Genomic DNA, 13,866 nt, shown 5'->3' with positions numbered 1-13,866 from the left:
ACCGATGTGTCTGCTTCATGACTAAGTGGGGGGCTTTGCAAACAGGGATGCTCCAAACGCAGCTTTCCCCAGTGCAGATATCGAGGCTGTTGTTTTACTTAAGACAGGGCAAAACCACTGGCTCCTCAGCATGGCCACATTAAAGAATGTGAACATCCCACCAGTTACCCCCATCCTCCATATGGTTTAGTAGAAGATTGCTTTGTTTTGGGGCAAGCAAATGCACGTTTTTCTAACCCATGCGGTTGCAAAGAGCAGCTTGGAAATGTGGCCCGGGTACCAGTGACGCAATACCTGCCTGGGCACACGGGGGGCTTGGAACAGCAGCTCTCTGAGGTGCCACAGTAGCCCTGTTCCTCCGCGGTAAAGCAAGTTCAGCCATGCTGCAAAGCGATTTGTGCGTGCGACATTTCTAAAGGAGGCTGCAGCTCCAGTGCAAAACGGTTCGGGGGCTGGAGGGAAAAGAGCAGCTGAACTCTCTCGGCGTGCTCAGTTGGAATCAACCGATGCAGAAGGCAGGAGATGCTAGCAAAGCTTACACATACTTAGTAAATGTGATTTATTCCCTCCTCGTCACCTCATTTTAAAGAGAGACCCAGATCGTATTTGTTTGGTAGCCGTCTTTATTATCATCTTCCGACGTTTTATAAAAGATCTGGGACAGAAAGAGAACCCTGAGTTATAAAGCATATGTGAGAATCGGCGTCTGTCTGTTTTAGCTTTCCTTATTCAATGGTAAAACACAGTTTGTTTCTTGTCTGTGTGCTCCTGCCCGCCTCCGTCCCGCTGTTTTACCCGTCTGTCAAAACTGGGTTGACATCTGGGTCCTAACCCAGTGAAGTTGAGAGCAATTTAAATGGTCCCGTCAGCTTTAAAGTAACTACTCACCAGCTGGAGTCTCAGCCACCCCGCAGCCCGAGACGGGGCCGGGGCTTCTCCCACCGCGTGTAAAATGACGTGAGATCAGGGCCTTGGACTATAAACACTTCACGCAGTTGGGTCTTCAAGTCCCGTTGTCCAGATGAGGCGTCTCTTCCTTTGCTAGATGTGATCTCAGGTGCAGGCAGTTCCAGCCCCAGCCATTCTGTTGGGTTTTTGCTTCCAACTCCTTTTCTGATGCTTAGTCCAATAAAACAGGAGAAAGCGAGTGATAGGCAAAGGCTGTTTGATATGATGCATTAAGAAAATCAGTGTTTGATATGTTTGATTGCTGTTCCTCCTTCGCACCCCATAAGCCTTTTCCCTCCCAAACCCATTCTTGCTAGATCAGAATAGATTAAAATCCTTGCATCAACATGAAAATCTCACCAGCTAATGGCTGCAGAACTGAAGGTTTCCATGTCCCCCAGAAAGGTAATTTTCTTTGGACACCCTGGAGTGATCTTTAGTGACTCCGTTGTTGGGAGTCTGTCCTGCCACCTTCTCCAGTGACTGGAAAAATCAGATCCTCTGACTGAAATGAACTGGCCACATTCAGATACTTGCTCGGTTTAAATGCACGCTTCGGGAGAAATAGGAATCTTCCCTCCTTTTTCCCCTCAGGCTTCCCAAAGTGAATGAATAGTCCCTGCCCTGCCCTTGATTTGCTTTCCTCCCTGAAGATCTGCAGCTTCTGTGGAGAAAGGCACCTTTCTCTAAGGCCACGTTTCACCCTTTCTCACCTGCTCTCTGTCCTCCAGCCAGCACCTACACTCCGGTTATCCCCATTTGGTAGAAGGGAAATTGAGGCAGTTTGCCCCAACAGCAGCTGTTCTGCTGGACTGGACCTGACAGGGCTCTGTCAGACCCACACTTCCCTGCCTGAGCCCTGAAGAGAGCAGAAGAAGAGCCACAAGTATCTGCAGGAAAAAAATAAAGCAAGAACAAACCCACAGGCAGACACAAGCAGGGGAACGAGCGATGGTGGGAAATAACCTGGTCGGTGAATTTTTACTTGCAGTGTAGAACAAAACTGCAAGGAAATGCTTAAATGAAAGGGCTGAAGAGTCTTTTCCAAAAGGCTGGGTGGCACTTAAGTTTAAAAAGGAAAGGAGGAGGAGGATGATACGACCCGGTTGAGAATTACCTACTTGCCTCTGTGGAAAAAGTCTCTCATCCTGTTCTGCTACTCAGAATACTTGCAACCAAGTTACGAAGTTGAAGGCTGCGATTTTTACTCCGCTGCGGGATATGTGGAGGGATCTGCCACTGCATTAATGGCATACATTTCCACCTGTCTTCTCAGGACACAGACATGTAGCTACACGTAAAGCTGTGATCTGGCTATAGAATTCCTCTCCGCTTGTCCAGCCCACCCTGATGCAGCAGCTCCCTTACCTGGTCTCCAGGCCGGGCTCCCCAGGGGTGGGCATCTGGCTTAGAGGTGATGCTCAGCAGCAATGGGTGAGGACGGTGTGAAAGCTCATGACTTTTTTTGGTGCCGATAAAGCAGCCAGCAGCTCTAGTATCGGCATATGCCATGGAAGGGGAGCTGTGGTTCCACCCAGCTGGTTCTGGGGTGCGGGATGAGATCTGAAGAGCTTTTCCCTGAAACCCGGCAGGGCTGTCTGAATTTGCTGTCTTCCTTCAGCTTCAGCCGTGGGCTCAGCCCCTCTGCAGTGACAGAAAGACCCCCTGCTTCCGCCATCCGCCCCCAAAATGCCATCCACGTCCTTCATCCCTTGCCCGCCCCGACGGAGGCACCTGCGGGCAGCCCCGAGCTCTGTGGACCATTTTCCTCTCTCCCAGGGGAAAAGAAAAACTTCTGCTGGGATGTTTTTACTCAGGAGATCTCACCAGGCTGCAAAGTAACTAAACCGAGGGGACTGGATTTGGGGAGAAACTCCCGGCTGCTGCCGCCGGTGCGCCTGGGGCCGCCTCTGAGCGTTTTTCCCAGGGAAAAAAGACAACGAAATCCCAGCGGTGGGGGGGTCCCGGCGGGAGGTTACCTGCTCTGCTGCCGGGAGCTGGCTGCGGCACCAAACTCGCCCTGATCTGACCGTCGGGACTCTTTTTGTTTAGTTGTTTTTTTTTTTTTTTTTTTTTTTTTTTCCTGCTGGGAGGAATCAGCGGTTCAAAAGCCAGCGGAGCGCCGGGGAGAACGGCCCGGGAGCGGCGCCGGCCGCCGCGCTGGCACCCGGGACCCCCGGGGGAGGGACCGCTCGGGGGCATGGCTGCCAAATAAAACCCTGGGGAGAGGCTGGGGGATTTAGCCGTGGGAATCGGGACCCCTCCCCAGGGGCCTCCTCCTCCCGCCGGGGGAGAGGGGCCGGGGCGGGCCGGGCACCGCACGCCCCTCCGGGGGGGGCGACAGCCCTATATATTGCAAAGCGACTCGGGACCGACCTCCCCATCGCCGGGAGCTGCCGCGGCGCCTGCCCCCCTTCCCCTCCCTCTCCCCCCTTTCCCTCCCCTCGGGGGGGGGCTTCTTTCTCCCGCCGACCCCCCCCTCATCCTCCGAGGAGGAGGAGGAAGGCGAGGGCCGTATATGAACGCGGCCGGCTTCCCCTGCCTGCGAGGCATGTGCACGCTGCCGGCTCCTAGCCCCGCCGCCGCGGCCAGCCCCGGCTCCCCCGGGCCGCCCCGGGGGTCTCCTCCCGCCGGCCAGGCGCCGCCGGTGAAGCCGGAGCCGCGGGGCGGTGGGGGCAGCCCGCCGCCGCCGCCGCCCCCCGAGGAACCGCCGCCCCCCGCCGGAGGCCGCCGCAGGAAGCGGCCGGTGCAGCGGGGCAAACCCCCTTACTCCTACATCGCCCTCATCGCCATGGCCATCGCCAACGCCGCCGAGAGGAAGCTCACCTTGGGGGGCATCTACAAGTTCATCACCGAGCGCTTCCCCTTCTACCGGGAGAACCCCAAGAAGTGGCAGAACAGCATCCGCCACAACCTCACCCTCAACGACTGCTTCGTCAAGATCCCCCGGGAACCCGGCCACCCCGGCAAGGGCAACTACTGGACGCTGGACCCAGCCGCCGAGGACATGTTTGACAACGGGAGCTTCCTGCGCCGGAGGAAGCGCTTCAAGCGCACCGACATCACCACCTACCCTGGCTACATGCAAAACTCCAGCGCCTTCACGCCCCCGCCCGCCGGCCGCCCCACGGCACCTACAGCACCCTACTCCAACGCCCTCTGTTCGCCCGGCTACGGCCCCCAGCTCTCCGGCACTGTCTTCCACCCCTACGCAGCCGGGGCAGCACCACCGGCACAGCATCCCAGGATGTTCAGCATCGACAGCCTCATCAGCGGGCAGCAGGCCCTGCAGCCCTCACCGCCTGCCGAGCTGGGCCACCCATCGCTGGGCTTGCCCGGGGCCGAGCTGGCTCCCTCCTGCTCCGCCGGCAGCTCCGAGCCTCCCTGCTTCCAGGCACAGCCCGTCAGTCCTGGCTTGTTGGGCCGGGCCGCCCCCAACACCCTGGCTTACCCCTATGCTGCCTCACCCCCTCACCTGCCCGTGGCACAGGGCAGCTACTCGCCCGGCAGCCCACCGCTCTACGGAGCTCCCAACAGACTGGCCCTGCCGGCCATGCGGCCCCCGGCCTGCGCCGAGCACAGCGAGCAGCTCCTGGGGCTCTCCGCATCCCCCCTTGGCCAGTTCGGCTCTAGCAATGCCTACATGAGGCAGCCCAATTTCCCCACCGGCCTGGAGCGGTATATGTGATGGGGTCGGGGGGGGGCTTGGCTGGACACCCCCAGGCTCCCATCTGGGGCATCTCTGGACATGCGGACTTCTCCCTGCTGCGGGGACCGGCTGTGGTTGGGTTGGGGATCCCCAGCCTCTGGCCACGTGCGGACACACACCTGCGGGGGGGACCTAAATCCTCTCTTTCTCAGCTTATTTTTATCTGGAGGCAAGGTGATCTATTTTTCTGCCCCATCCCCTGCCGGGAAAGGTGCTCTCTGGATGCATCTGCCAGGCAGGGCTCCCCACACCCAGGGGGTGTCCCCTCCGCACGGCCTGATCCCGGGGGTGCTGTCTGCAGCAGGGCACCCCGGGGCACCCCAGGACACTCCCGGGGCGAGGAGGAGCCCTCCCAGGAGGTGGGTGTGGGGTGCAACGTGCAGGAACCCAGAGAGCAGGAGGTGTCCTGCGAACGGGCTTTCTACTCTCTTCCCCGTGTGCCTCCTCTGCGACTGGAATCAGAGTTACCCAAAAAAACGCAGTTCAGTGGATTTTAAATGAATATTTAAGATGTTGTTCATTTCCTTCTCCTGTAGGAAAAAAAAAATCCCAACACCCATACTACTTCTTTTTACTATTTTTAAAAATAACTTCTATTGTTAGAAAGGACTTTTTTTTAAAATAAAGCTTTTTGTTCCAACACGTCCAGTGCCGCCGTTCCTCTGGCTCCGGGCAGACCTTGACGAGAGGAAGTTATCAGTCTTGTAACCGGTGGGAGATAGACTCATGCTGCTGTTGTGACGCTGACACCACTTGCATTTCTAGTGACACTTTCTAAGACACTACTATTTTATTATGATTTTTTTAAAAAGAGAACGGTAACTAACCACTGCCAAGCCATGCGAGGACTGCCGTAAGCTCTCTGTCACCTGGAAGCTGCAAGGTTTGCCCATGCAACTCTTACGGGGCTCCATGGTTTCCATTTGCGTGGCAGGGAACGCGGCTTCCTTCCGAGGAAGCCCTTGCAGGTGAAATTCTGATTTAGCGCATCAAATTAGGAGATTGTAGCTTTCCTTCCTAGCAACAAAATCAATTAAAATTCCAACCTGTTCACTGGCCGGGCTGCTGCTCTTTATTTACGGGACTGCCAGGTTTTGAAGGCAGAATTCCCTGTCTCTGGATTTAGCTTTTCTAAATTTAAACATCCTCCAGGTAAAAATGACAATCTAGAATTTCTCTCCCGTTTTTCAAGGGTATCCTCTGAAGCAGAGTAGTTTCTCCTAGTCCCTATTGCACCTTTCTCCTGCTTAAGGAGCAGTTGGGTGTCAGTTGAGCTTTGGTGCAAAACTGAGCATCTCATTCCCCGGCTGCTGGTCATGACCAAAAGCTGGGTGTACAGGCGCGTACCCAGGGAGCCAGCTTTTACCCACATCTTGTGGCTTTTCATTCTTTTATCTCACGAGAGGGGAGGGAAGAAAATGCTTTTTTCCTCATCCTCCTTAAAATTGGGGCTTTATCTCTCTCTAAAAACTGTCCTAGCCCTGGTCTGCTGCCTTTGGCTGAGCCGCTGGGCTCGGGGTCTCTTCCCTCGTCCTTCCAGCTTCACCTTTTGAGCTTTCACGCTGCTCCCAGCAGCTCCTGTGCTTTTCCCTTAGTGATAGTCCTGCTCGGAAAAGGGCGTTGTAAAAAAACTTTCCCTTAAAATAGTTAGGCTCTCTACAGAAAATATCTATAGACAGAGATCTTCTATCTAATGAAAGGTTGCAAAGTGCCATTCCTGTCTGCAACGTATTGTCCGTATAGATGGACTGCGGGGATGCTGAAATAGTCGCTTGCAAGGACAGTGGGTAGAAAGGACACTTGTCATAGCTCACATTCATTCCCAGGGCCTGATCCTGATGTGTTTTTCAAACAAAAGCACTTTTGAAGTCTTGCCTAAGTATCCAGGGGGTCAGAGCCAGCCACGTGCCCGAAGCCCTGGGTCTGCTGGCTTCCCTCCAGCATCACCGGGCGCCAGACTGGGGCTCTGCTGGGTTTGCACCACGAGCAGGAGAGTGTCTGAGGTGGGGGAGAACCGAGTACTGGCGTAAAAGAAAAATGGTGTTGGGTGGAGGGGGTGGGCAGGTGATACGGTGGTTCTGCCCCGGTGGGATGCACCGGGAAGAGGTGGCTGAGCCGGGACATCTCACACTCGCTCCTCCCCAGTCACCTTGGAGCCCTGCAGGAGCAGGGAGCCGGTGTTGGAAAGGGCTTTCCAAGTTCCTGGCATCTCTGCCAGGTGTTAACTCAAGTGCTGGTGGAGCCAGGGGGAGACTGGGGTACCTGAAGGGCTGGGATGTGGCTTGCTCCTGTCCCCCGGTCACTTGCGCCCTCCTGCCAGGGGGCTTTCTAGAGGGCAGCACCCAGCTCCACATCTGGGGGGGGTCTGCAGGAGACCCATCCCACCCCTGTGCCTGTGCAAGAGGGGCCTCTTCAACCAAGGGGGCTCTGGCATGAAACAAGAGTCACTGCAGTGGGCTGGATCCCCGAAAACCTCTCGGAGAGAGCAGACGACCCTGTCCCGGTGTGTGGGGACAATCCCTGGTGTGCAGCGTTGGGTGGCACATCTTCCCAGGCCCTGTCTGCCAGACAGCCCCAGCTCGGAGCCCCCTGCAAGCAGCAGTAAGCCACCCTCACTGCTGGCCTTCTGCTGCCAAACAAGCTGGAAAGCATGGGGAACAACCCCCTTTTCTTCTATAGACAGAATAAACCCCTTCTCCTATAGATATTAATCCTCACATGCACAAACCTCTGGCACTTACATTGCGATTGTCATTAAACTAATGCCTTAAGAGTGTCTTCTTGGTTAACTTAATGTATCCCAACTAGGCTTTTAAGCTTTCATTTCAAAGCTTTGTTTACAGTTAGGGTGAATCTAGCAAATGAGTAGGATTTAGGTGTCATGTAAAGCATGAGCCTTGCTGGGACAGAGTAGTTTTAAGCTTTGTAAAGTTTATACCTGGGCTCTTTAGTGTCTTTTCAATATCCCTGTTTCGTGAATAAGAGGGATTTAAAAGAAACAGGAGTAATTATCACCCAGATTTCAGTTGTGAAACCTGGTCTCCTTTGAAATCCTCCTCTCTTTATTTAGCTATACCCAGGGCGTTTAGGGAATATTAAGTAATGACAGTCATAACTATCCTGATCTTGCTCACACAAAAGCCAGAGGCAAAACTTTCTTTGCTCTCCAAGACTGTGGAATGAATGTCATACTTCAGGGTGATGGCAAGAGGTCCTCTGGATATCCATGGTGAGGAGACCCCTGTCTGGACCTCGCAGACGCAGCAGGGCGGTTGGAGTTGATCCTGAGAACCAAAGAGATTTGGGTGGCGATCTGGGCTACCGGCAAGTCTGACTTCTTGGGCAATGTCCCCTTGCAAATCAGGCTGAATTCAGATCCCTCAGGCTGCACGATCAGAAACAAATGACCCAAATCAGCTGCCACTTTGAAAAAGATGTTTGTTTTCCTCTGGGAAATACTGTCTGCCCAGGGAGGACTGACCGAGCTGCCACATCTGTCTGCGTATGACAGCATTCTGCGTGTTTCATGCTTGTACCACCTTCCTACAGCCTCCCCACAGGTTAAAACAAGCAATAAGAAATGCTCTTTCCAGCTGATATTCCCAAGCTATAAATAGTGTTTTCCATCCGGTTGCAAACAAGCACAGCATTAGCTGAAATTGTAGTCAAAGCACGTTTCCTGAAGAACTTGTCGGTCCCTCTGGTAGTGTTAGATTTTGTCTGGATGCTGCCAGCTGTCCACTGGCAGTCCCAGTGTTGGAAATTTTATACCATAGCTAGCTTTTATTTTATGTGATGCTGTGCCCTTTGCAAATACACGGCTTGAAGACAATCAGTGTCTATTTGAGGTCAAGACTGAGTCGGTAAAGTCAGATGGTGATGGGAAGAAGGGCAGTGGGTGCAGTGGAACCGGCTGAAATTGGCTTTGCCAGCTGATAATGAGTTTTTAACAAAATAGCACCTGGAAGCCAGCACTTCCCAAACTCTGAGCTACGCCTCGGGGTATCGGGGGTCTGTCACCACCTCTGCTACTTTATATTTGGGTCCTTTATATTTGGGTCCGGGCAGGAGCGGGTGATGCAGCGGCTGTGTTCGAACAGGGCCAGAGCAACCCTGCCCTGCCTCCCACCGCGTTACCCCAGGGGTGTAAGGCGCCGGCGTGGGGAGGGGGTGGCAGGGGGGATGTGTCCCGCAGTGCCAGCCGCCGTGCTCAGGCCAACACTGACCTCCAGTGGAAAGCCCTGGGAAGCCGCTCCCGGCCCCCGCCGAGGGCGCAGGGACACGGAGAGGGGCTCAGCGTGTACCGGCAGCGTCCCGGCCGCTGGGGTCCGTCCTGTCGTGGCTGCGTGGGGAAGGGCAGGACATCGCGGAGGCTTGGGGTACGGTCAGGATGAGAACGAGAACGGGGTGAGGCTCATTATTAAACACAGGAGGCTGGATGTAACCTCCAGGCTGGGAAATCCCTAAAACGCCAATTACCGGTGCTGGGAAGATTTCAGAGAGAATGGGTTTCTCTGGCTTTACCCTCTTTTACCCTTTGCCTAAGCGTCCACCAGACCATCACTGGAGACAGGATATAGGGCTGGGTGGCGGTGGCTGTCCCCCTGCACCTCTTCTCCCTAGAGTGGAAATAGGGAAAGAAGTGGAAGCGCAGTGAGAAGCTGGGCTTTTGATCGAAGGTGAGGGGGCAGTGATGAAGGAGCACTCGTCTGCAGCAGCCTGCCTCGTTGGCAGCCTGACTTTTTGTTTGAAATGTGCTACGCCATCTATGTGAATGGCAGAGCTGGGGGCTGGCCTGACCCTTAGAGCATCCGAGGAGCAAGGCTGCGGCTCGGCAGCAAAGCGGCAGAGCCTGAGTGTTGTCAACATAACACCTACAAGCTCTTGGGAGGTCCATTCATTTCACGGTCTTTGTACTGGGGCTGCTGAAGGGGCTACACTGCAACAGTTGGGTTTATGCATGTATTGAATCAACTGTGCCCTCCCAGCGCCAACAAGCAGCCCTGGCTCGTGGCACCTCAGGGTGCTCCATGTAGGAAGGATACACCTGAGCCAGTTACATATGTGCCTGGGAAAGTTCATTTTCCATTTGCGTCAGCTCTTCTAAGTCAAAAGAAGCAGTGTACGACGTCTGCAGAGAATGGGCCCGCTGTCTCAGACATTTTGAGTGCTTTCCGTCTGCATCACACACATCTCTACATGGTTTTAAAACCCCTTTTGCTAACCAGGTGTTGGAAACCAAACCAAGCCCGTAGATCCATTTTCAGGAGGTTTCAAGCAGCCTAACCTGGCTGGAGAAAACGTGTCTCAAAAAGCACAAAATTGCCCAAGCGCACTGTCACTGGCCATCCTGGCTCTTTGCTCAGAGCAGGCCATTGGTTTCAGCAGAGAAATTAATTCATCAGTACAGGTCAGGCCAACCCAGGTGTTGGTTATATCCTTTTCATATGTTCTCTGCTTGAAAGACAAGAGACTGAGTAATGCTAAGGGGACTCTGCTGTGCCACTTTATTTTCAGTTTCAAAAAGATGCTTCACATGGAGCTGTAACTCCTCTGAGCATCTCGTCCAGCACTCATCCACAACAGAGATGTGTTTGCCAGTGGGAAAACAAGAGGCTGCTGAACCAGTCTCCTCATTTGGAGTCTCTATCCTGAAGAAATCACAAGTTTCACAAGAAATCACAAGTTTCGCCATCCCAAAGACATGATTAGGGAACAACTGCAAACACATCCCAGCACAGGTATACACTCCCTACATCGTGTGGAGATGGCAAAACTGGCCACTTGGCCAAGGTGCTCCCTTCAAGTCACCAGGGAAGTGATGGAAGTGGAGAATGGTTTTGCCTCCTGCACCGTAGCCAGCACCCACGAGGTGGCAGCCAGGTGACACCTTGGCCGAGACCCTGCAGCCCACCCTCAGCTCTCCTGCCCAGACCCCACCAGCCGCAGACCCTCTCCAAGCAACACTTACTCCTTGCTGGTTACTTATTGTTAGGTTTTCGGCAGTGTTGGCTTAAGCGCATCTCCATCTTCCCCCGGCTCGAAGCCCTTTCTTTCCAGGCTGTCTGCTGCTTGGATTCTCCAGGAGCTGATGCTCACCCTCTAAGTATAATTGCGATACAAAGTAGTTTCAGAATAGCGTGCAATAGTGGCTAATTATTTGGAACAATTATACATAACAAAGACAGAGCCAAGCAGCAAGAGGGCTTAATTGTCTGGCCAAGCATGAAATAGCACAGGATTATCGCTAACAGGGGGAGGGGAGGCAGCGGAGGAGAATTGCCCCATAGAATAGGCAAGAATCCAGGCTGCTCTGGAAGTTTATTGAAGAACTCGAAAATTCCCCTTTGAAGCATCTTCTGAGATGCCAGAGAAGACATGAAAAGGATAATGACCCAGAGTATGGGCTTAAAGCACAAATCCCCGCACTGACAGACTCCAGGCCTACAGACGCTTAAGCACATGCTTAAATTTTAAGCACATGAATAGTCCCCTTTGACGGCTCACGTGCTTAGAGTTAAGCTCAGGCATAAGTGTTTGTAGGATCGGAGCCCAGATTTTTATTACAACTAGGCTCTTCTCAGTAATGGCAGGAAATAAGAGACCTATAAAGCGCACAAGCTTCCAGGGCGATGCCGCGAAGCCCTTTGCTCCACGTGAGTGGCAATGGCCTGCGATGAGCCATGGGGACATCCATGCCTTCCCTCCCTGCCATGGAGTAGGGGCAACAGCAACTGTGGGTGGTGAGAGCAGCATCTCCAAGACATGGGTTAGGAGGCAGGTCTGAGAGCCCAGAGGTGTGGTGAAGAAGGTGAAGAGGGTGCAAAATGGAAACAGGATCGCCGTTAAAAGCAAAAAGGTGCTGTGGATGTTGCTGGAGTTCAGCTTTTCTTGGGAGCACCGGAGAGCAGCATCATGGGGAGCTCCTGAGGTGGTGGGGAAAGCGGAAATAATCTTCATTTTAAAAAAAAAAAAGTGAAGAAAATATATTAAAAAATCCTGCAGGATATGAGCAAATCAATGCAATAGCACCTCCTCACCAAATATTCTTCACTTAGGCATGCACCTGCTTTTTCTGCAGAATAAGTCTCTCATGTAGGATCTTCTCTGCTCTTTCTCCGTCTCCGAAGGGTTTTTTTTTTTGCAAGCCTTCCCGTTTTTACAAGAGAGCTACCTGCTGGGCCGTAGCACTTGTCCCTCTGCTTGGACCTAGATCGCTGTTTTTCAATTATCTTTAGGGCTGGAAGGATTTGGTTTTATTAGTGGGACAACAACTTTGTGCTGGTGACTGCAGGTATGCTGTTCCCTGGTAGTGGTAGTGGTAGAAAAGAAAAAGAGGAAGGCACGGGATACGGATGCTGTAGGCTTCAGTGGGCTGACTTTGACCACAGGAGAGGAGAGTACAAGACCTATGGTGCCTGCTGTCCCATGCGCTCCCACATCTCATGTCCCAGACCTAGAACCACGCCTGAAGGTTTGGATGAGGGTGCCCACGACAGCAGCAGGCATATGAGAGCAGTCCAGCCTGGGAAGTTAGCTGTGAAGGGGTTTTTTCCTTAGGAAATGTGAGTGGAAACGTGGAGGACACCTCCTTCCTTCCTATGGGAGGCCAGACCCCCATCCCCACTGCTGGACTGTACACCCCACAACCGTATCAGCCCCCCCAGGGGCTCTGCAGGGCTGTGCTCTACAGGGTGGGAGCTGCTGGTGGAGCAGGTGACCCTGCCACTGCCTCGTTAGTGCACCTAGGCCCTCACCTATGGCCCAGGGATTGGCGCCCAGAGGTCCAGGACTGCTGCTAGCAGCCACTGGAGGGCATTATACGATATATACAGCCTTCTTATCCTGCGATATGTACAGCCTCCTTACCTTTCTCAGAGGCAGACATGGTAGAGAGCATGTACTGTGGAAACGCTCGCGTTCCCTTCTCCCCCTTTACATCCAAAAGCCCATATCAGGGGGGGCAGGCAGCTGACATCGCCTAGGGGGAAAGGACAAGCCAGCCTGTGGCAGTGTGTGCCAGCGTGGGCTGAGGTGGCCCTCAAGCGCTCCGGACCTTCCTGAGCCTTCCCGATGCCTCGGCGCATCGCCAGCCCCCTGCGACATGCCTCTGCGGCAGCCCGGAGCAGCAGGGCACGGCTGGAGGATTTTCTCTGAAGCCAGAGGTTAATTATGCTTTATTGGATAATTTTCAGCTGCCAGTCCTGGCAATAAAGGGGATTTCCTCTAGATGGCACGCTTATCTCTGCGCTCAGAGGGAAGCCCCACCAGCCGGCTTCCCTGCAGGACCCCAGCGACGTATTTTCAGGGAGCAGAAAACTTATCCCAACGCCTCATGCCCCATTATAACACAGTTTTAACGCTCAATATCTAGACTATGCAAAAGCAAAATACGAAAAAGGCATTTTGTAATGCGTGTCGGTGGGATCCAGTTAGCTGGGCCGTGCTGAGTATCCATCCTGCAGAAATCAGGTCTTTCCAAGTAACGTAAAGGCAGATGTGAAACATCAGCCCCTCCTTCAGCAGCCCTCAGTGTCGTTTCTTCCATCCGAGTGATGCAGCTTCCTCTTCCCAGCAAGAACAAGCAGAGGCTCCCCTGCAGTCAGTGAGAGAAGGGGGGATGCGTGTGTGCATGTGAAGCTTCAACACCCCCAGAGTGGCTGGGTTGATTTTAATCTGTGTGTTGCCAGGCTTTCCCTCTCTTGCCTCCGTGCAGCTCGGGGCAGCAACTTCTTCTGGTGGTTTGAAGAAAGGGACAGGAGAAGTTCACACCGGTCTGGAGATAATGGGGATGGGTTTCTCATGTGTCCCTTTTACCTACCGTGCACTGCTATTTTATAGAGACGGAGAACTCTCCCTTGCAGCCATGCTGATGCTGCCACAAAGTCAGCCTGGGATGTGCCAGGGCTGTGTGTCCCCGTGTGCAAAGCAGGGATTAGCTTTGGGTCCTGGACCTGAAGGAAGGAGCCGCTGGGCTGTGGAAGTGCCAGAGCTGGGCTTGTGAGCGAAGCTGTGACCTGGTGGAGATGCAGTGGAGGAATTGGCATCCACAGCTGTACAGTGGCAGGACAACGGAGCTGACATTCACCCTTGTGTGCAGATTCAGCCCCAGACTGTTACAGTGATGCCTGGTTTGATATTTTTCCTACCTGGCTGCCCTTCACCGGATAATGGGACAGGGTTAAGGGGTTTGGCTCTGCCTCTGCATC

The 13,866-nt window shown here is 53.8% G+C and overlaps 1 protein-coding gene and 1 long non-coding RNA gene across 2 annotated transcripts in view; both read left to right on the top strand.

The window, feature by feature from the left end:
* LOC134519883 (uncharacterized) overlaps positions 1-13,866 on the top strand; it is a 64,643-nt gene that overhangs the window by 29,668 nt on the left and 21,109 nt on the right. The window lies entirely within an intron of this gene.
* FOXE3 (forkhead box E3) lies at positions 3,467-4,663 on the top strand. Its single transcript, XM_063344241.1, has one exon. It carries the CDS (start codon positions 3,467-3,469, stop codon positions 4,634-4,636), a length of 1,170 nt encoding a protein of 389 aa, XP_063200311.1. The 3' UTR covers positions 4,637-4,663.

The sequence above is a fragment of the Chroicocephalus ridibundus genome, chromosome 8 (assembly GCF_963924245.1).
Source record: "Chroicocephalus ridibundus chromosome 8, bChrRid1.1, whole genome shotgun sequence".
NCBI classification, from domain to species: Eukaryota; Metazoa; Chordata; class Aves; order Charadriiformes; family Laridae; genus Chroicocephalus; species Chroicocephalus ridibundus.
This window is presented reverse-complemented; position numbering and strand designations above follow the sequence as displayed.

Excerpts from the sequence above, each read along its gene's own strand:
- FOXE3 (XM_063344241.1), top strand. The coding sequence starts at position 3,467 with ATGAACGCGGCCGGCTTCCCCTGCCTGCGAGGCATGTGCACGCTGCCG.